Consider the following 16,882-nt stretch of genomic DNA (forward strand, 5'->3'; position numbering starts at 1 on the left):
TGGATCATGCAATTCCAAACAAGGCAAAAGAGGATACAGTTTCATGCTGACTTTGGCAGACAAAAAATAGTATACAACAGTCCTCAGTCTGACTGCAAGCTTTTCCATTTGTTCCAATCTGTCTCATGTCATACTGCTTGCCTAGCAGTTCTGTATGGTGAACCCCTGTGGTAAATCTGGCTTTGTGTCAACTTTGAATGTGAGTGGAAACAGGCAGATTTTTAAGATATATTTGCACAGAGTACAGCGACATATTAAACTTAAGCTTATTACAACATGTGACTTTAATATGTACCCAGAAAGAGACTTTAGATACTGTAGCCCCTCTCAATACAAAAGTGATAAGAGCATAAAGTGTGATTTAAAAATACATGTGTTGAATTTATTAGGAGTGGAAACGATCAGGAGACAAAAAGGGGTAGGGAGGGTTATTCATATCTCAAAATTATAAAATGCATGGGAGAGAAACCAGGTAACACTATTGAGGACAATAAACATGTTTTTAGAGGCAAAAAAGAATTATCTTTACAGAGCAGAACAACATTCATTAATAAACTAACCACGAAAAGATCTCCAACTTAAATACACAAAGAAAGTTACTTTTTGAAATATCAAATCTAGGATAGTTTAAAAGGGTGGCATGGTGGTGCAGTGGTAGCGCTGCTGCCTCACAATAAGCACTTCCCAGGTGCTCTGTGGGTGGGGTTTGCATGTCCTACTTACTGTATGTCTGTGTGGGCTTCCTCTGGGTGCTGTGATCTCCTTCCACAGTTCAAAGATGTGTAGGTGAGGTGGACTGGTGATGCTAAATTGCCCCTGATGGGTATAAGCACCAGTGTTTGGGGTAACACATTAAAAGTAATGTCTCATATTATTTCTTAAAGTAACAAGTAGCTATAGCTGTTTTTATAGCTGTATTCTGAAACAATGTGATCTGGTGGTGCAGGAGCCAGAGGTCATACCACATTTTTGATTGGGCTTTTACAAAAAGCTTCATTCAGACACGGTTAATAAAAAGTGGTGGTAGCTGCACTTTATCTGGATCTTCCAAGTGTGGAAGGCAAGTGGCGTAACTGAGCCCCAAATCCTGGACACAACTGACATGAACATCGTCACGGGTTTAAATAAAATGGTTTTTATTTCTCCCAAGTACCTTTACAGGACATTTAGGATTGTTTTCCACAGCACAGTACACATACAGACATTGAATGCTTTCTCTTCATCTTCTTCCTCCCTGCTCCTCTTCCTACATGCAAATGTTGTCCTCTATCTAAAGACTTTAACTCTGGTGAGGTAGAAGACTCCTTTTTCGGCTGGACCCAGAAAGTACTTCTGGTTTTTGAGCAAAGTCTGGTGGATGTACTTTCAAGTCAGGTGGAAGTTCCTACAAAGTGGGGACAGCTCATTCCTGTAGCTCCCCCTAATGGCACCCACAGCATGCAGCAGGGTCTGTCCCACAGGACTATGATTCCCAGCATGTCTCGCCAGCAGGTAAATGGAAGCAGGAACATAGGGACACTGCCTTCTAGCGTGCTGGGGGAGTATATACTCCGAAAAGGCTAACTCCCCTGGTTCTTTCATTATTGTGGCCTCCCTTCCTGGTAAGGGACCAATTCCCAGCCTGGTCAGGATGCCAATCAACTCTTGTCCTTCCATTCCAGCCTCCCTTCCTGGCAAGATACCACCTTCCCTCCTGAATGGAATGTCGGATAATATCGTGTGGTACTTATACAAGATAGTTCTGATGATATTTTTGGCCCCAAGTTGTAGCTTTTTTATTTATTTAATTGGTTATTCCTTCTGAACCCAATGTCAGTTCTTGGCTCTGCTGGCCCACACACTGAGAAAACCTGGGAGTTTTGTATGCCTTGACTACTGACCGCTCATCACCATATTCAATTTCAGCTATATTCTGACCATATTATCAAATAAAATAACTGTTTGGCTTTAAATATAGATTTTAATATAAGGGAATATTAAATTCAAACAGATAATCATTAAATATTTATATTTAATTTATTTATTTAAACAATGATGGAGAAACGTGTTCTTTAGTTTTGAAATCAGTGGCCACAAATATTTTAAAAATCTGATGAAATAAGACAATTTTTTCAGTGAATTTTCTTTTTTTTTTTACAAAGCACCAATGATCACAATTTAAAACATTAAGATAAGTATGATCAAAAGACTTTGGGTAGGGGACTAAGGGTGTTGTAGCCCTCTGCACTAGGGTCCACAACACCTGCATGTTGTGATCAGTAATGGAATAAGGACAATAAATAAAGATTTAAATGTTAACATAACCTGTTGATTGGATTGGTTAGGGGCAAAAAGGTGAATGAGCATATTTAAATATGTGATATGTGGTTGAAAAGTTTGGAACTCACAAATTGTTCAGAATTTGAAACTACATCATATTTTAAACTTCTGTGCCATTCTGATGATGCAGGCATGTCCTCAGAAGGTATTAATTGGACTTTGCTCATTATTTACTCAGTGTTTTTCTATACAATACGATAATAAGAAGGTATCACATACTGGATGGACAAATTGTTGTCTAATAGATTGAAACAATTGCCTGGTAAGTTACAGTAGATAGATAAAGTGTCTTCTTTTCTGCCAGTGGAGATTCTGTGTTTCCAGCAGGGGGTGCTTGCCCCTTGGGTTTGTGTTCTTTTTTGAAATGCAGGACACACTTGAACCTATATATACCCCTTCATTAACCATGGCGGACATAATCAGACGAGAGAAATATGGTACAAGAGGAGATACTGTATATATTTAACTTGTTTTAAAATGCAGCTTTAACTCCCAATATACAATGTAGTGTAATCATTAATACCTCTATATCCAGGCAGAATGAAAGCCATTGAAACAATACAAGCATCATCCCTTTCTTCTGAAGATTGTACGCCAAGTTCAGTAGAGAGCAAAGCAGTGTTTTAATTGAAGATGGCTTCCGGCTTCTACATGGTTGAAGATCATATTAAAAATGGTGCATCGGCAAAAGTCCAGGTTGTATACTTTGAGTAGTACTTCTTCCTATGCTTCTGCTTATGGTATTAGATGTTTAGATTATATTAAATAGAAGAATGGTTTACGACGATTACTAATCAATCTGTGGTTTCTTGCCAGGGGAATTACTTAATTCCAAGTGAATAGAGGTGAGAAGGGACACCTTTAAGAGACAGTCTGTGCATAATATAGTCTTGGGTGAAATAGCACCATATGAGCAAGGGTGTATCTTAGTGGCTATGGTCCCAACTGCCTAGTGGGTACACTATAGCTGACAATCATAAAATCATTTAAAAAGAAACACAAACACATAGGTGAAGGCACCATATAACACTATCACATAGCAAAAAGCTTAAGGTTTAGGGTAAGTGTGAAAAGCAAAGCATTTGCCAAACCATTAAAATATATATTTAAATAACAGATGATTGTGAATCTTTATTGAAGTCGGAGTGCTCAAGTACAGTAACCTCAGTGTAAATAGCATAAATAATTGTATCCGGAGCATCCATTATAGTTGAACTTGCTTAATTCACTTCAGAGTCACAGGGAATCAAGTCAACAATGATAGCATTGAGCACAAGGTAGGAAATCACCTTGGACGCAAAAAAATTAAATCTACAGGATGACAGGAAAAAACAATACCGAAGATTACAACATCAGAACCACCACTAAAAGTAATTTAGTCAACATGTGTAGCTATCTAGAAACATTTTATTAAGAACTCCTGAATGCTTCTGCTGTGCTATCGTTAACCAAATCAAAAGACACAAGGTCCTTTATTTCCTGAGTCAGATTGTTTTCCCTTTCCGTACACAGTCATCTTCAGTGCACTGCTACTGTTTTGCAAATGTCAAAAATCTTATACTTCAGCTTACCAGGCACCTGAGATTTTCTTCTTTCTGTATTTTTAATATACCAATGCATAGATAACTAATGTTTGGTCAATCCTTGTTAAACATGCAATTCTTTTTTTATTTATTTTAATTTATGTCCCTTCATTAAAACATTTTCATTGCTTTGAAAATAATGACTGAGTCACCTCTCCCTTACTTCTAACCATATTGACATACTGTCAGACCCTCAGTGTTGCACCTTGGGAATTTTCTTTTCAATGATATCTGAATCAATATGCACCGTTTCCCATGACAATATCTGAACAAGTTTGTCCAAACTTTCCTGCTTGAGATGGATATTTTTATAGTGTATGAAAAAAAGTCTCATCAAAATCATTAGCACTGCTTTTAAGAATTGCATACCAAATGGCATATAAGAGAGATATAGTAACTGAACAGACACAAAGATACACAGAAACACATATATATTAATATATACATTGTAAGAATGGACACTTCATAGCACCTGACCTGACACAAATTGGACACATGAGACACGTGTAAAATAAAGAAACTATTTATTTTGTCCCATGTGGGCGCACTTCTTCCCCGTGTCCCACAGGCAATACACAGTCCCAAATAAAGCACACCAAGTATCACAAAGCACTCTCTCTCTCTCTCTCTCTCTCTGGCACCACCACTCCTCCCAGGCAACCTTGTCCTCCTCCACCCGACTCTGGCCCTGAGTGGTGGTCGCTGGCTCCTTTTATAGTTCATTCGGAAGTGCTCCAGGTGCTTGATCACTGAGTTCCAGCTGCACTTCAGGATGTAATGTATATGCTGCCCATGGGACCCAACAGGGCTGCACCCAACTCCATTTCCCAGGGAGCCCTGTGGGAAACCGAGGCACTGCTCCACCCCAGGGGGCAGCCATCTGGCGTCCAGGGGGAGGTATTGCAGAGTCCTGGGCTGCTCCCCCTGAATATAGTGTGTAGGGGCATCCCAGCTGGGTATGGACCCCAGCCGCCTGCAACAACATATACATATATACTGTATATATATACGTGCGTGTAGGAGTCATTAATAATAATAATAATGGCAATTCCATGTCCAAACAGGGGGTGGTGCACTAACTGTCTTTTTCGATTCATTGCAGACCATTCTCAGGAAATCCCACACAGTTCCGGTGCTATTGATGATGTCACATGCTGTCCCGTCTCTGATGATGCCATTTCCGGTCCCAACTCTGATGACGTCACTTTCACTTCCAGCCCAATGACATCACTTCCTACACTGGCCTTTAAAGCCGCCATTTTGAATTAACATTGCATTAACCATTAAAATACCTTTTTGCAGCCAAAGCATATTATATGGGTGGCTGCCTCAAACCTTTATGATGTTTAAGTGTCATTCTTGTCACTATATATATATATATATATATATATATATATATATATATATATATATATATATATATATATATATATATATATATATATATACAGGCAGTCCCCGGGTTATGTACGAGATAGGGACTGTAGGTTTATTCTTAAGTTGAATTTGTTTGTAACTCGGATCATGTACATTATTTTAATAAATGCTATTGTTGACCGACTGTAATCAAGTGCTCTGCCAATGAATGATGGAGTTTCATCTCTCTTTGACCTTTTTATTATTTCTACTGTATTTTCAATGGTGATGGTTTTTCTCTTCTATACTGTGTCACCAGCACTTGCATCAGATTTGTATTTCAGAGATATTGTTGAAGGGTCAAGACAAAAGGTTAAGATGAGCTCTTCTGCACAACACTGTACACGCTATCACAGGAGGAAGGCACCCCTCATCAGCACGTCTGGTGCACTGACGAGAGACAACTTCCTGCTATGTACGTAACAGTTCACCACCTGCCCACCACACAGTCACCTCCACTTGCATACAGTATGCTGCCTGCAGTGTCAGCCCACCGAGAGTGAAAAGGGTGCAGCCAAAGGCGGGCAGTGAATCGCCCACCACCACCCCATTCAACAGGCAGCCACCCGAGGCACGCTACAATACTGTCCCCCACCATCCCATTCACCGTTAATGGCCTCCGTTCAGCCACAACCGGGTCACTGCTTGCAGCACCACCAGCCACCCACCAAGAACGAACGGGGCAGCTGTTCGAGTGACACTGCAAGGCTTTGTGGTGGGTGGGCAGTGAAAAGCCCCCCTCCAGCCTCCGTCCAGTCAGGAGCAGTAGCTGCGTGGCATGGTGGGTGAGCAGCGAACCGCCCTATCAAGCCTCCGTCCTTCACATGAGCACTTGCTGCACACCCAGATGCCCACTGAGAATGAATGGGGTGCAGCCCCCACTGCCCCATTCATCAACCAGAGCTGCCTGAGGGACACTACACTGCACGAGTAGCGAAACCACCCCCTCCAGCCACCGCTTGCAGTGTCCCCAGGCCAGAAATGTTGGAGTGGCAGTGACTGAGGAGCCTGCGTCGCATCCCCCAGAGAGATGAAGGAGCAGCTGTGGCCTCGTTCATAAGTCGGATGTCGGATGTCCGTAACTTGGGGACTACCTGTGTGTGTATATATATATATATATATATATATATATATTGTGATAATAATTGAGTCCAGACATCATAAAAAGTTTTGGGGCAGCCAACCATATAATATCCCTCACTGCAAAAGGCTTTTTAGTAACAGAGTTGTTCACCAGACTGAGCCCAAAACAGAACTGATTACATGTGGCAAAGATGGCGGCTTTAAAGGCCCGTATAGGAAGTGACATCATCAAAGTGCTTGGAACCGGAAGTGACATCATCTGGAGCCGGAAGTGACATCATCAAAAGAGCAGGAAGTGACATCATCAAATGCCAACAAAAAAAAAACACCCCACCCCATCCCATTCCCTCCCCCCTGGAAACCTGGAAGTGATGTCCTCTGGACCAGAACTGGTGTCATCAAAAGGGCCACAAAAAAAAAAACTCCTGCAATCCTTTCCATAAAGATCAATTATCACATTAAGTTAATTTTTAATAAAGAATCCAGAAACTTGGTTGATAGGAACAGCACATTGCCATCCTTAAATAGTCTCTGGGATGTGATGCCACATGTCATTGACTTGACAATCATATGACTACAATATCATGCCAATGCAATCAACAGAAATGTTCACAGCCCCTAGCGAGAGATACAAAATGGCAGTGATTGCAACCAAAAAGGAAAGAAGAAATGGTAGTGTGGAAACATCATAAACAGAAAGAAAATACTGTATTTTTATAATAAAAAATGGAGTTTAAAACAAAAATAATGCCTGGAAAACTGTTTCAATGAGTTAATAGTATTAAAATTATGATTGTTACTGTACAATGTTGTCTTGTGTTGCTAAATTTATTTTTGTGAAATACTTCATAACTATGTCTTGCAATTAAAATGATTAAAATGATGACACAAGACTAGACAATGTATTATTTACTGTATAAAAACACCCTGATGTTCATTTAAACTCTGGGAACAATTTCAAAGTAAAATATGAAAGTGACATCACAACATGTGTGGCTTGCAGGGGTCACATCAGCTGCCCAAACCCGACTCAGACACACACCCGGACACAAGTTTCTGCATACCATACATTTATTTCATGGTTGAAGTGCTTCTCCCTTGCTTCCCACAGCAGCACTATACAATAACCACAAAGAAACAGTGCTTTGTTTTCTTCTTTCTCTCCCTCTTTCTCATTCTGTCTCCTTTTATAGAGCACCCAGAAGTATTTCAGGTGTCCCGTGATCTCCTTCTGGCAGCACTTCTGGGTGTGGTGGCATTCCTGCCATAAAGGACTCTGTATTATTGTGATATTTCTCTCCACTTATCCTTAACCTAGGGGTAAGTGTACTCATCAGGTTCGTTACTGGGTTGGTCTACTGTCGTACTTGAATATTAATACATGCATAACTATATGCATACACACAGACCCTAATCACAACAGTGCCCTATGAATGACACACACAGCTAGTTAACCTCTAGCACATAAGTGCCTTAGGAATAACACAGTCTGTCACTCTCTCAGCACTTCAAGAGACTTACTTATTATTGGCATGAACAACATACGATGTTTTAAATATATCTCAGACGTAAATATTCTTTTTGGTCTCCAAGAATATATTCAAACATACAAAGGCTCAGCATCCTTGACTATAGGCCAAGTATGCCTTACTTTGCGTGGAGCTCACACCCACAACCTTAATAAACCTCGCAGCACAGAGGTAATGGCAAACCTCCGGCTGTACCAGGTGCTCAATGAAATCTATGCTATTACTTCAATCACTCTAGACATGAAGGCAAAGCATAGAAAGTTAAAAGTAGCGCAGTATTAATTACAGGTATAATAATACCAGTAGAGAAAAGCATAAAAGTAAATGTGGATAGCAAAGTCTGGATATATGTAGTCTTTAGAAAAAGCTTACAAAAAGTTAAAAGAAGACAAGGATGAATGTCCTAGGAGGCTTCTGATCTAGCACTTGTAGTTGTTCATGAGATGCTTTGCCAACTATCAGATGGTAACGGAAACACGTTGCTGGCTGTTTCTTCCCTTTCTTCCCATTCTTCTTCCCTTATGTTGCTCTTCAGACAAGGCGTATTTATTATAAAATTCTACCGGGGGGTTTCGCAAGATGTGATTTTTAGATATTCCGATTGTCAATATGATAAGTAAATTCACTCGTACCGTTTTCCCAAAAAATAAAACTTTTTGATGTTGCTTAGTACCTACTAGCTTGTCTTCCTTTCCCAGGCTGTAAACCCATTTAGCAACTTGTTGTCCTAGATGCCCATCCTTTCTCAGATTATAAAGTAATTGATAGCCTGAGGCATCGCCATGTCTGTTTTTTGTATGAACAGCTGTTTTAAAAGTGAGGTACAATTGGGAAGAGGATATGCTTTGATGTGTCCTGTTTTTAAGTACATCTAGTGTTGTCTTCACCAAAATATAATAACAAAATAGACACAAACCTACAGATATTGTACCCCACAACAGGCTCTGCTCTTTCCATAGCTCCCCCTGGTAGCATTCTTGGAACCCAACAAAGCTGCAGTGAACTCCAACTCCCAGAGTGCTCTGTGAGGATCCATGTATCCCCAGTAACCCAGTGGGGATGCCCTCTAGTGTATCCAGGGAAGATAATGCCCTAACCATGCTCTGTCCCCACGTCCTTCCATCCAGCTAGCGTCCCGGCCAGGCAGGGCCCCTAGCCGTACGTGACACATGAAAGTAACAATGTAGGAAAATAGTAACAACAGGTTACATGACTGGAAAAGTGGAAAGGGACATTCTAATCTGATCATTCTTACATCTAACTATTTTCCAAACTCTCTACTCATTTAAAGGTTGCGCAGAGATGGAATTCATCCCAGCTGCATCAAAGCAGGGGAGTGAAGCCTGGACAAGACACAGGTTTATCACACTACAGTTTGTTTTCTTCGTTGAGGGCCAATTTAAAGAGACCAGCTAATATTTATGCTACTTTAGAAAAGGACATTGGAGAACTCCAAAAACGTTGTATGAGTACAAAAAGATTTGGCCTGCTAATAGATGGAGCTGTGAGTCAGGAACACTGACCAGTGTGCCACTAAACCCTCTTTACCTAATGAAGAAAGAAAAATCAGAACATTGTAGTATTATGTGATGGGCATGGGTTTAATTAAAAGTAATGTCTGCACAATTCATAGTTCTCAAGGCAGAAATACACACCAATCTTCCACTAATGAAAAGAAACAAACACGGTAAAACATACCTAGAGTGAATGTAAAATGAAGATTAATAAATTATATTATCTGGCAAATATCTCTTACTTTGAGACCTCCATTCCATATTGACTTTTTAATTACTAGAGCACTTTATGGGTTACCTGGAAAAACTGTGCTTTGTTACAAGTTGCAAATATGTGATACACTTTTTTCTTTAGCAGTTTGCATGAAACACAGTTTAATAGTGCACACATAGCAGAAATAAAAACTTTTCTATTAAATGAATTAGTCAAAACAGAATCACAGAATTTAAGACTGGATAATTCAATGATGCTTGGAATTTACTGATTTGATACGAAAATCTTCAGTAAGGAGGTGAAGTATATAATCATTGAAGCAGTCGGGAAGGCACTGTTCAGCATTAAAATTCCTTAATCATTTTCCTTAGGATCCTAGAAAATAAAAACCAGAAAGAAATTAATTATTATATTGTTCAAATCATTTTGTCACCGGTTGCTCCTCCTTGGACACTGCATACTGGGTACACCACACAAGACCTGCCATTTTGGAGGTGTTCAGACCCAGTCGTCTAGCTATCACAATTTGGTCACTAAAATCCTTATACTTGCCCATTTTTTCTGCTTTCAACATGTCACTTTTAAAACCTGACTGTGCACTTTATGCTTAATATATCCCACTCCATATCACTGTAACGTGATTGTTGTGGTGTAATATTTTGTATGTCTTTATTTGTATGGTTAAGTACCCCTATCCCCTTTGAGGACTAAGTCTCTTTGTAATTTTACGACAGGGTTGGGGAAAGTGCCTCAAACAAGTTTGGCAAGTGATTCTCTCTAGGGCTTTCTCAATCAACCCCTGCATGGAGGCCAACTATCTAAGCTGGAAAGCTTCACCTTAAGAAATGGTTTTGGGGGAGTTGTGAAGGTATTCTATGTCCTATCGGTCTGAAGTATGGCTGTTTGGAATTGAGTTGTATCAGAAGCCTTTAAGTACCATGACATCCTATTGGCTCTAGGGTGTGGACAAAGAATCTATAAATTTGCTTGCTTTACCCCTCTCTCTCTCCCTCTGACCAACTGATGAAAGACCATCTCACAGCTCGGCAGCCATATTGAGACAGGCATGTGGCCTGTTCTAAAGAAAGCTGACCACAAAATGATGCCTTAACTAGAGACATTTTAAGTAACTAACAAGTCTGTGTGCCGCATTAATCAGGTTGTATGGTTGCCAATATTCAAATGTACTTTGCACATTGTTATAATTTATGAATATTATCAATAATACATTGTTTAAATTGTAACTTAATTCCTGCTTGTCTTTTACTATTCCTAATTGCCTGAGGTTATAAATGTTGAAGGGAAGGTGGGGAGACATTATATGGTACAATACCTTACAGTGATAAGTCTGTGAGATTAGGCAGCCTGGCTTTGTGTGGGGGTTGACAGAGAGACTTTAGCAGAGAAACACTTACCAAACGTGTTTGAGCCACTTCCCCGAGAACCCTGTTGTAAATTCAGATAGACCCATTCCTAAAATAGGGGGTAAACATGAATGCTTCTCACTAATGTAACATTAATATTACATTGTTTTGCCTAACTTACAAATAAAGACTTACAAAATATTTATCAAATATTTATGCACAATTTCACATCACAACAGTCAATAAGCATCCTAGCTTTTCATCTATGTGATGCTAAAAAATGTTGTTTGTTTAGAATTTTGGTTAATACATTAGAGTCAGTCAAATTTTGCTTTGAAGTCCAGAACATTTAAAATTACCCCAGCATTTTTTCCTAAGTATTTACAGTGCACTCTGTTACTAAAACCATATTTTCCACTTTAGCGTCTTCCAGTGAATACCAGGGCTGAACGTGTATGGGGCCCTAAACAAATTTTGAATTGGGCCTCTCGGTGCTAACCCACAATATAAAACCATGATTTCAGTGTACTAAGAAGTCACATAAGACTACAGGAAGAACATTTAAAGTATATAAACCACTGTTCAAAACACCAATCAGTACTAATTAAATGACACATTAATTAAATACTGACAAACAAAAGTTGTCAAATAAATGGCACAGTAATAATTATGCCTTATAATGGCATAACCCCCAACCTTATGTTTGTCCTCTGACAGTTTTTAGATTGTGTTTTCTGGCTTTTCTGGAGCCAAAATCAGTAATAACATCAGCATAAGATTTCTCTCTCCTGGCTTTGTTGTTGTTTCTAGTTATTGCTGGTCCACTCAACATTTCCTGACCCAAGGAATATCTCAAATACATCTCTATCAATTTGAACTCTGAAAAGCTCCTCTCTGCACTTACAACAGGCACAGGAAGAGTACAGGCTATACCGAGAGCTACCCAACGATTTTGAATCTTTCATTTAATCTTTCAGTGTGAGTTGCAGAGTATGAGTCAGGCAGTTTATTCTCTGGAATTTGTAGCCTTCATCATATTCTAGAACAGGGGTCATCAATCATGGTCCTGGAGGGCCGCAGTGGCTGCATATTTTTGCTCCAATTCAATTGCTTAATAAGAAACACTTATTGCTCAAGTGACACTTCTGCTTCACTTTAGTTCTTTCGTTCATTAAGTTTAAGCAATTAAGCAAATTAAGCAACCAGGTTAGTACATAAACCTGCTGCCACTGCAGCTCTCCAGGACTGTGATTGAGTACCCCTGTTCTAGAAGGTTATCAAGAATTAGGCATTAAAAATTTTAAACCAAAAAAATAAATAAAAGATAAAATCTGACAGCTATAGAATAAGTCTGAGGTGGAAAATTCTTGTTATGGAAAGTTGCAGTACTGGCAAGATTGCTTTCTTTTTCTTCATTTCAATTTAGTTATGAAAACATAAATTCATTTCTTAAACAAACTGGACCAGACACAAATAACAACTACACACACTAGTATACCTACTACCATTTTGTCACTGGTGTAATTTAATTCCTTAGCAGCTTGTTTAATTAAATACTTGAGTAAAAAGACCCTGAGAGATTGTGGGTAGAAATGTAGTGATAGAGAAATCACAATGTGTTTATATGAAGATATATATGCCCCGTGAACGTAGTTAGAAGTTACACTGAATTCCACATAATGTTACCTTCTGGCATGACATTCTACTTAATTGTATCTGTTTCTGTATTTATTTTTGTCCCAATTAGCCCATTAACTCTGGCATATCCTGGTGTTTTAAACTTAGGCTCTAGGGCCTTTTTAAAAGTAATAAAGAGACTGGCAAAGATGTTTTGATGTCCCAGTCTCTTTCAACATATGCACTAAAACCATTTCATGTTTGTAGTGTTCCAAGGAATTCACTAATTAGAAGTAATAGGATGGTTGAAAGCACAAGTTTGTCCTCTGCATGCACAGCATGCCAAAGTACTGATCTGATGTTTTGAACTGCTGGGTCTTGTCATAATTTCATTCTCCCTTACTTTCTTGAAAAGTTTGATTAGCTTCGTCGTCGCCTGCCAAATACTTTCATAACTCCCTGCAGCAACACTCCAACTTTTGTCTAAAACAGGAGTATGATCAAAAAAGTCCCAAATTGGACTCTGATAATTTGCTTCCAAATTTCTTCACAGTTTTATCACTTTCCTTTGGTTACACCAGCTTTACGCACCAACAATGCACATGTCCCACAAACAGTCCCAAAACCCCCATAGAGCACCTTTCTGCGGGCTTAATAGTGTTGTAAACCTGAGATGCTAGATTTCAACATATCAGTTCATAATATCGCCATATATATTTTCATTTTGCAATAAAAAAAATCCACTTTAATATGACAAATATAAGGGACGTTCAAACAGTTTCCGCACTTTAATATTTTTGTTGGAAACGGTGAAGATGGGAGGAGTAATTAGTCGTGTTTGAGAGTGTCATGTGGCTGGGAATATTGCATCACAAACGAAGCTGACTATGTAAGAAAAGTAATGTAACTTGTTTTTGAAATTCTTAATAAATAGAGTTAAAAAATGTGCAGAAACTTTTTGAACGTCTCTCGCAATAAAAATACTCCATTTGTCCGGTAGTCATTTGCCGATTTTCTCTTCCATATCTTGCAGCCACTTGGTTTTCTTATGCCTTGAGCCAACTACTACACTACAATTTCCACAGATATACTTAACTTAGGCTTTATTCCTTATAATGTCAAGAGATAAATAAAGAGTTATATGTGAGTGCTTAGTATGGAACTAATAGGGACTGATTTCAGAGTACATCAGGGTTTGGGTGTAATGCTGGTGGTATTTATATCATTCGCTTCAGAGTTTGGACAGAAGAGGAAGTCCAGGAGAATTGTAAATAATACTTTTTTTTATGATTTTCGCTCAATATTAAATACAGTCACATTTTACCTTGAGAAGGTGGCAAAACATAAAAACATTTTTCCTGAACAAATTACCCCAGCATCCTCCACTAGTCCACTGCCCATTTCATCAGGTTCATAGAAAATCATGGAATAATGAACACAAGAAGATTTGTTTTGTGTTGAAGAAGCCCCAAGTGTTAAAACAAAATCATATACCTGAACAAATGACCCCAGCATCTTCTTGTGGACCACAGTTATGCTTTCCCAGGCCATTATGTCCACATATCAACAGTGATGACTCATTCCCTCTGCAAACTGTTTCATCCATCCAAATCTGTCCACTGCCTTTTCCAAAGTGGGCATTCCCTGGTGCAGATATGGCATAGCCACAGTCCAGCTGTCTGCAGACAACTTCAGCATCAGTTAAATCCCATCCATCATCACACACGGTTCCCCATTGGTCCATATGTAACAACTCCACTCTCCCAGAACACTCGTTGGTCCCATTGACAAGCCTGATGCTGGTGCAGACACCTGATATTAAGGAAAGCAGATAATGGATTATGTCATTTAAGATTCTTGTTCTTAAAAGGTTTCAGAATTATTGTAATTATTACAAGTTTAAACAATGATAGTGTAACAACAGACCTCTGAGGAAATAACACTGAAGAGATCTGTTTAGCATCTGAGGTAGTGAGAGGAGCTGTGACTAATGAGTGATATAAAAAAGGCAGCTACCTTTCAGACTCCCTTGAAGAGACAGATCATGCATAATGATGTGCGTAGAATTCACACTAAAACATGGCATACGGACAAAAGCGGAAATGTGCGTAAAAAATCCAGATGCATAAATCTGCGCAAACGGCAACTTCCACGTTCTTCCGCTCCTTAAATCTCATTCAGCATGAAAAGTAATGCACATGCAGGCGCCTGCTGCCCCACCCCAACTCCTCCCAGAATTACGCCTCTTTGAATATGCAAATCAATATATATATAGCCCTTAAGCTCAGCGTTCTGTGAAAAGGTAATGGGAAAAGCACGGGGAAAATAGAAGAATTTCAGCGAATACCAAAGTGGAGGCAGGGAAAAACATACTATTTGTTCATTTAAACAGTGGTATAAACACCAAAAGGAAGTTGATTGAGTGACATAGAGTGTCAGAGAAACTCAAAAGCTCAAGTTCGCAAAGTCACACAACGCCCAAAATAAAAAGCTGTCAGATATCAAAGTCACCATGAAAAGGCGAGTCGTAGCCCACCATCTGAGTGTCATATGAAAGCTTATTAGGGTACAGAGAAAAGAGAAAAAAATAGGGAAACAGTGAAAAAAATGCTTTAAATGTTAACTTTAATCTCGAAATTTCCACTTTAATCACATAGTTCCCCTCCTCAAGCCGCCACCTTATTGTGGTGGAGGGGTTTGCATGTCCCAATGATCCTAGGAGCTCTGTTGTTGGGGGCTTTATGCCCCTGGTAGGGTAACCCAAGGCAAACTGGTCCTAGGCAAGGGATATGACAAAGAGTGGTTCAGAAAACCTCCTATGATGCATACAAACATTGGATGGCATTTTCCCTTGCCCGGATGCCGATCACCGGGACCCCTTCTGGAGCCAGGCCTGGAGTTCGGGCTTGATGGCGAGTGCCTGGTGGCCAGGCCTGCCCCAATGGGGCTCGGCTGAGCACAGCCCGAAGAGGTACCGTGGGTCCCCCTTCAGATGGGCTCCTCTAGGAGGGGCCAAGGATGTTAAGTGCAGTGTGAGTCGGGTGGTGGCCAAAAGCGAGGACCTTGGCGGTCCGATCCTCGGCTACAGAAGCTGGCTCTTGGGACATGAAGGGGAAGGAGCCTGAGCTAGTGCATGAGGTTGAGAGGTTCCGGCTAGTTTCCTGGAGATGGGCTGGACTCTCTACCACTCTGGAGTTGCCCCTGGTTAGAGGCGCCCAATGGGTGTGGGCATACTTATTGCCTCCAAATTTGGAGCCTCTTCTTTGGGGTTCACCCCGGTAGATGAGAGGGTAGCCTCCCTCCACCTTCGGGTGGGGGGACGGGTCCTAACTGCTATTTGCGCGTATGCACCAAAAAGCATTCTGGAGTACCCACCCATTTTGGAGTGCCTGGAATGAGTGCTAGAGGGTACACCTGCTGGGGACTCCCTCGTTCTGCTGGGAGAATTCAATGCTCACATGGGCAGTGACAGTGAGACCTGGAAGGGCGTGATTGGGAGGAATGGCCCCCCTCCGATATGAACCCGAGTGGTGTTTTTTATTATTGGACTTCTGTGCTCATTACGGATTCTCCATAACGAACACCATGTGCAGGCACAGGTGTGTCCATATGTGCACCTGGCACCAGAACACCCTAGGCCTCAGTTCGAGGTGGTTGTGTCATCGGACTTGCGGCCACATGTCCTGGATGGATGGATGGAATCACATAGTTTATTTTGTCATTAAAGTACAACATCATAAACTTTATCTTTAAATCATTTAATTTACTAGTTTCTCAAATACCATTGTAACTAAAGTAGCAAATGCTTTGTTTTGTATGTGTTCTTCTATGTGCTCTATGTGTGTGAATCACTACATGCTTCTTAAATGGGCTTTCTGTTTCTCCGACAGTACACAAGATCCATTACATTTGTGATATTACAGCTCTCTAAATAATTAAAATACTGAGATTTATACTTGATATCATTTTCATGATGATAGGAGTTAAAGCATGTTATTAAACATGGGAACACGGTGGCACAGTGATTGAGACGAACTGGCACCCTGTCTAGAGGTTGTTCCTGCCTTCCACAAGATGCTTGCAGCACCGTGCGCAACCTTCAATGAAATGATTTATTGCAGCAGTACTGTCTCTTTCAAACATACTAACCTCCAATTCCTGTCTTTCCTTTTCTTTCTCCAAGTAACCAATCGCAACAAAATTACCTCTGTATTAGATTTTAAGTCACCTGTAAGGTTAAAAC

The 16,882-nt window shown here is 40.1% G+C and overlaps 1 protein-coding gene across 1 annotated transcript in view; it reads right to left on the bottom strand.

The window, feature by feature from the left end:
• Nucleotides 1–9,510: 9,510 nt before the first annotated feature.
• The window catches only part of LOC120542356 (deleted in malignant brain tumors 1 protein-like), a 31,115-nt gene continuing 23,743 nt past the window's right edge, over nt 9,511–16,882 (bottom strand). The window contains exons 5-6 of the mRNA XM_039774749.1: nt 14,134–14,451; nt 9,511–10,033 (exon numbers count right to left, since the gene is read on the bottom strand). Of these exons, the coding sequence (XP_039630683.1) occupies nt 10,026–10,033; nt 14,134–14,451 (326 nt within the window). The 3' untranslated portion in view covers nt 9,511–10,025. The remainder of the gene's footprint in view (nt 10,034–14,133; nt 14,452–16,882) is intronic.

Source organism: Polypterus senegalus, chromosome 13 (genome assembly GCF_016835505.1).
Source record: "Polypterus senegalus isolate Bchr_013 chromosome 13, ASM1683550v1, whole genome shotgun sequence".
Taxonomy (NCBI): domain Eukaryota; kingdom Metazoa; phylum Chordata; class Cladistia; order Polypteriformes; family Polypteridae; genus Polypterus; species Polypterus senegalus.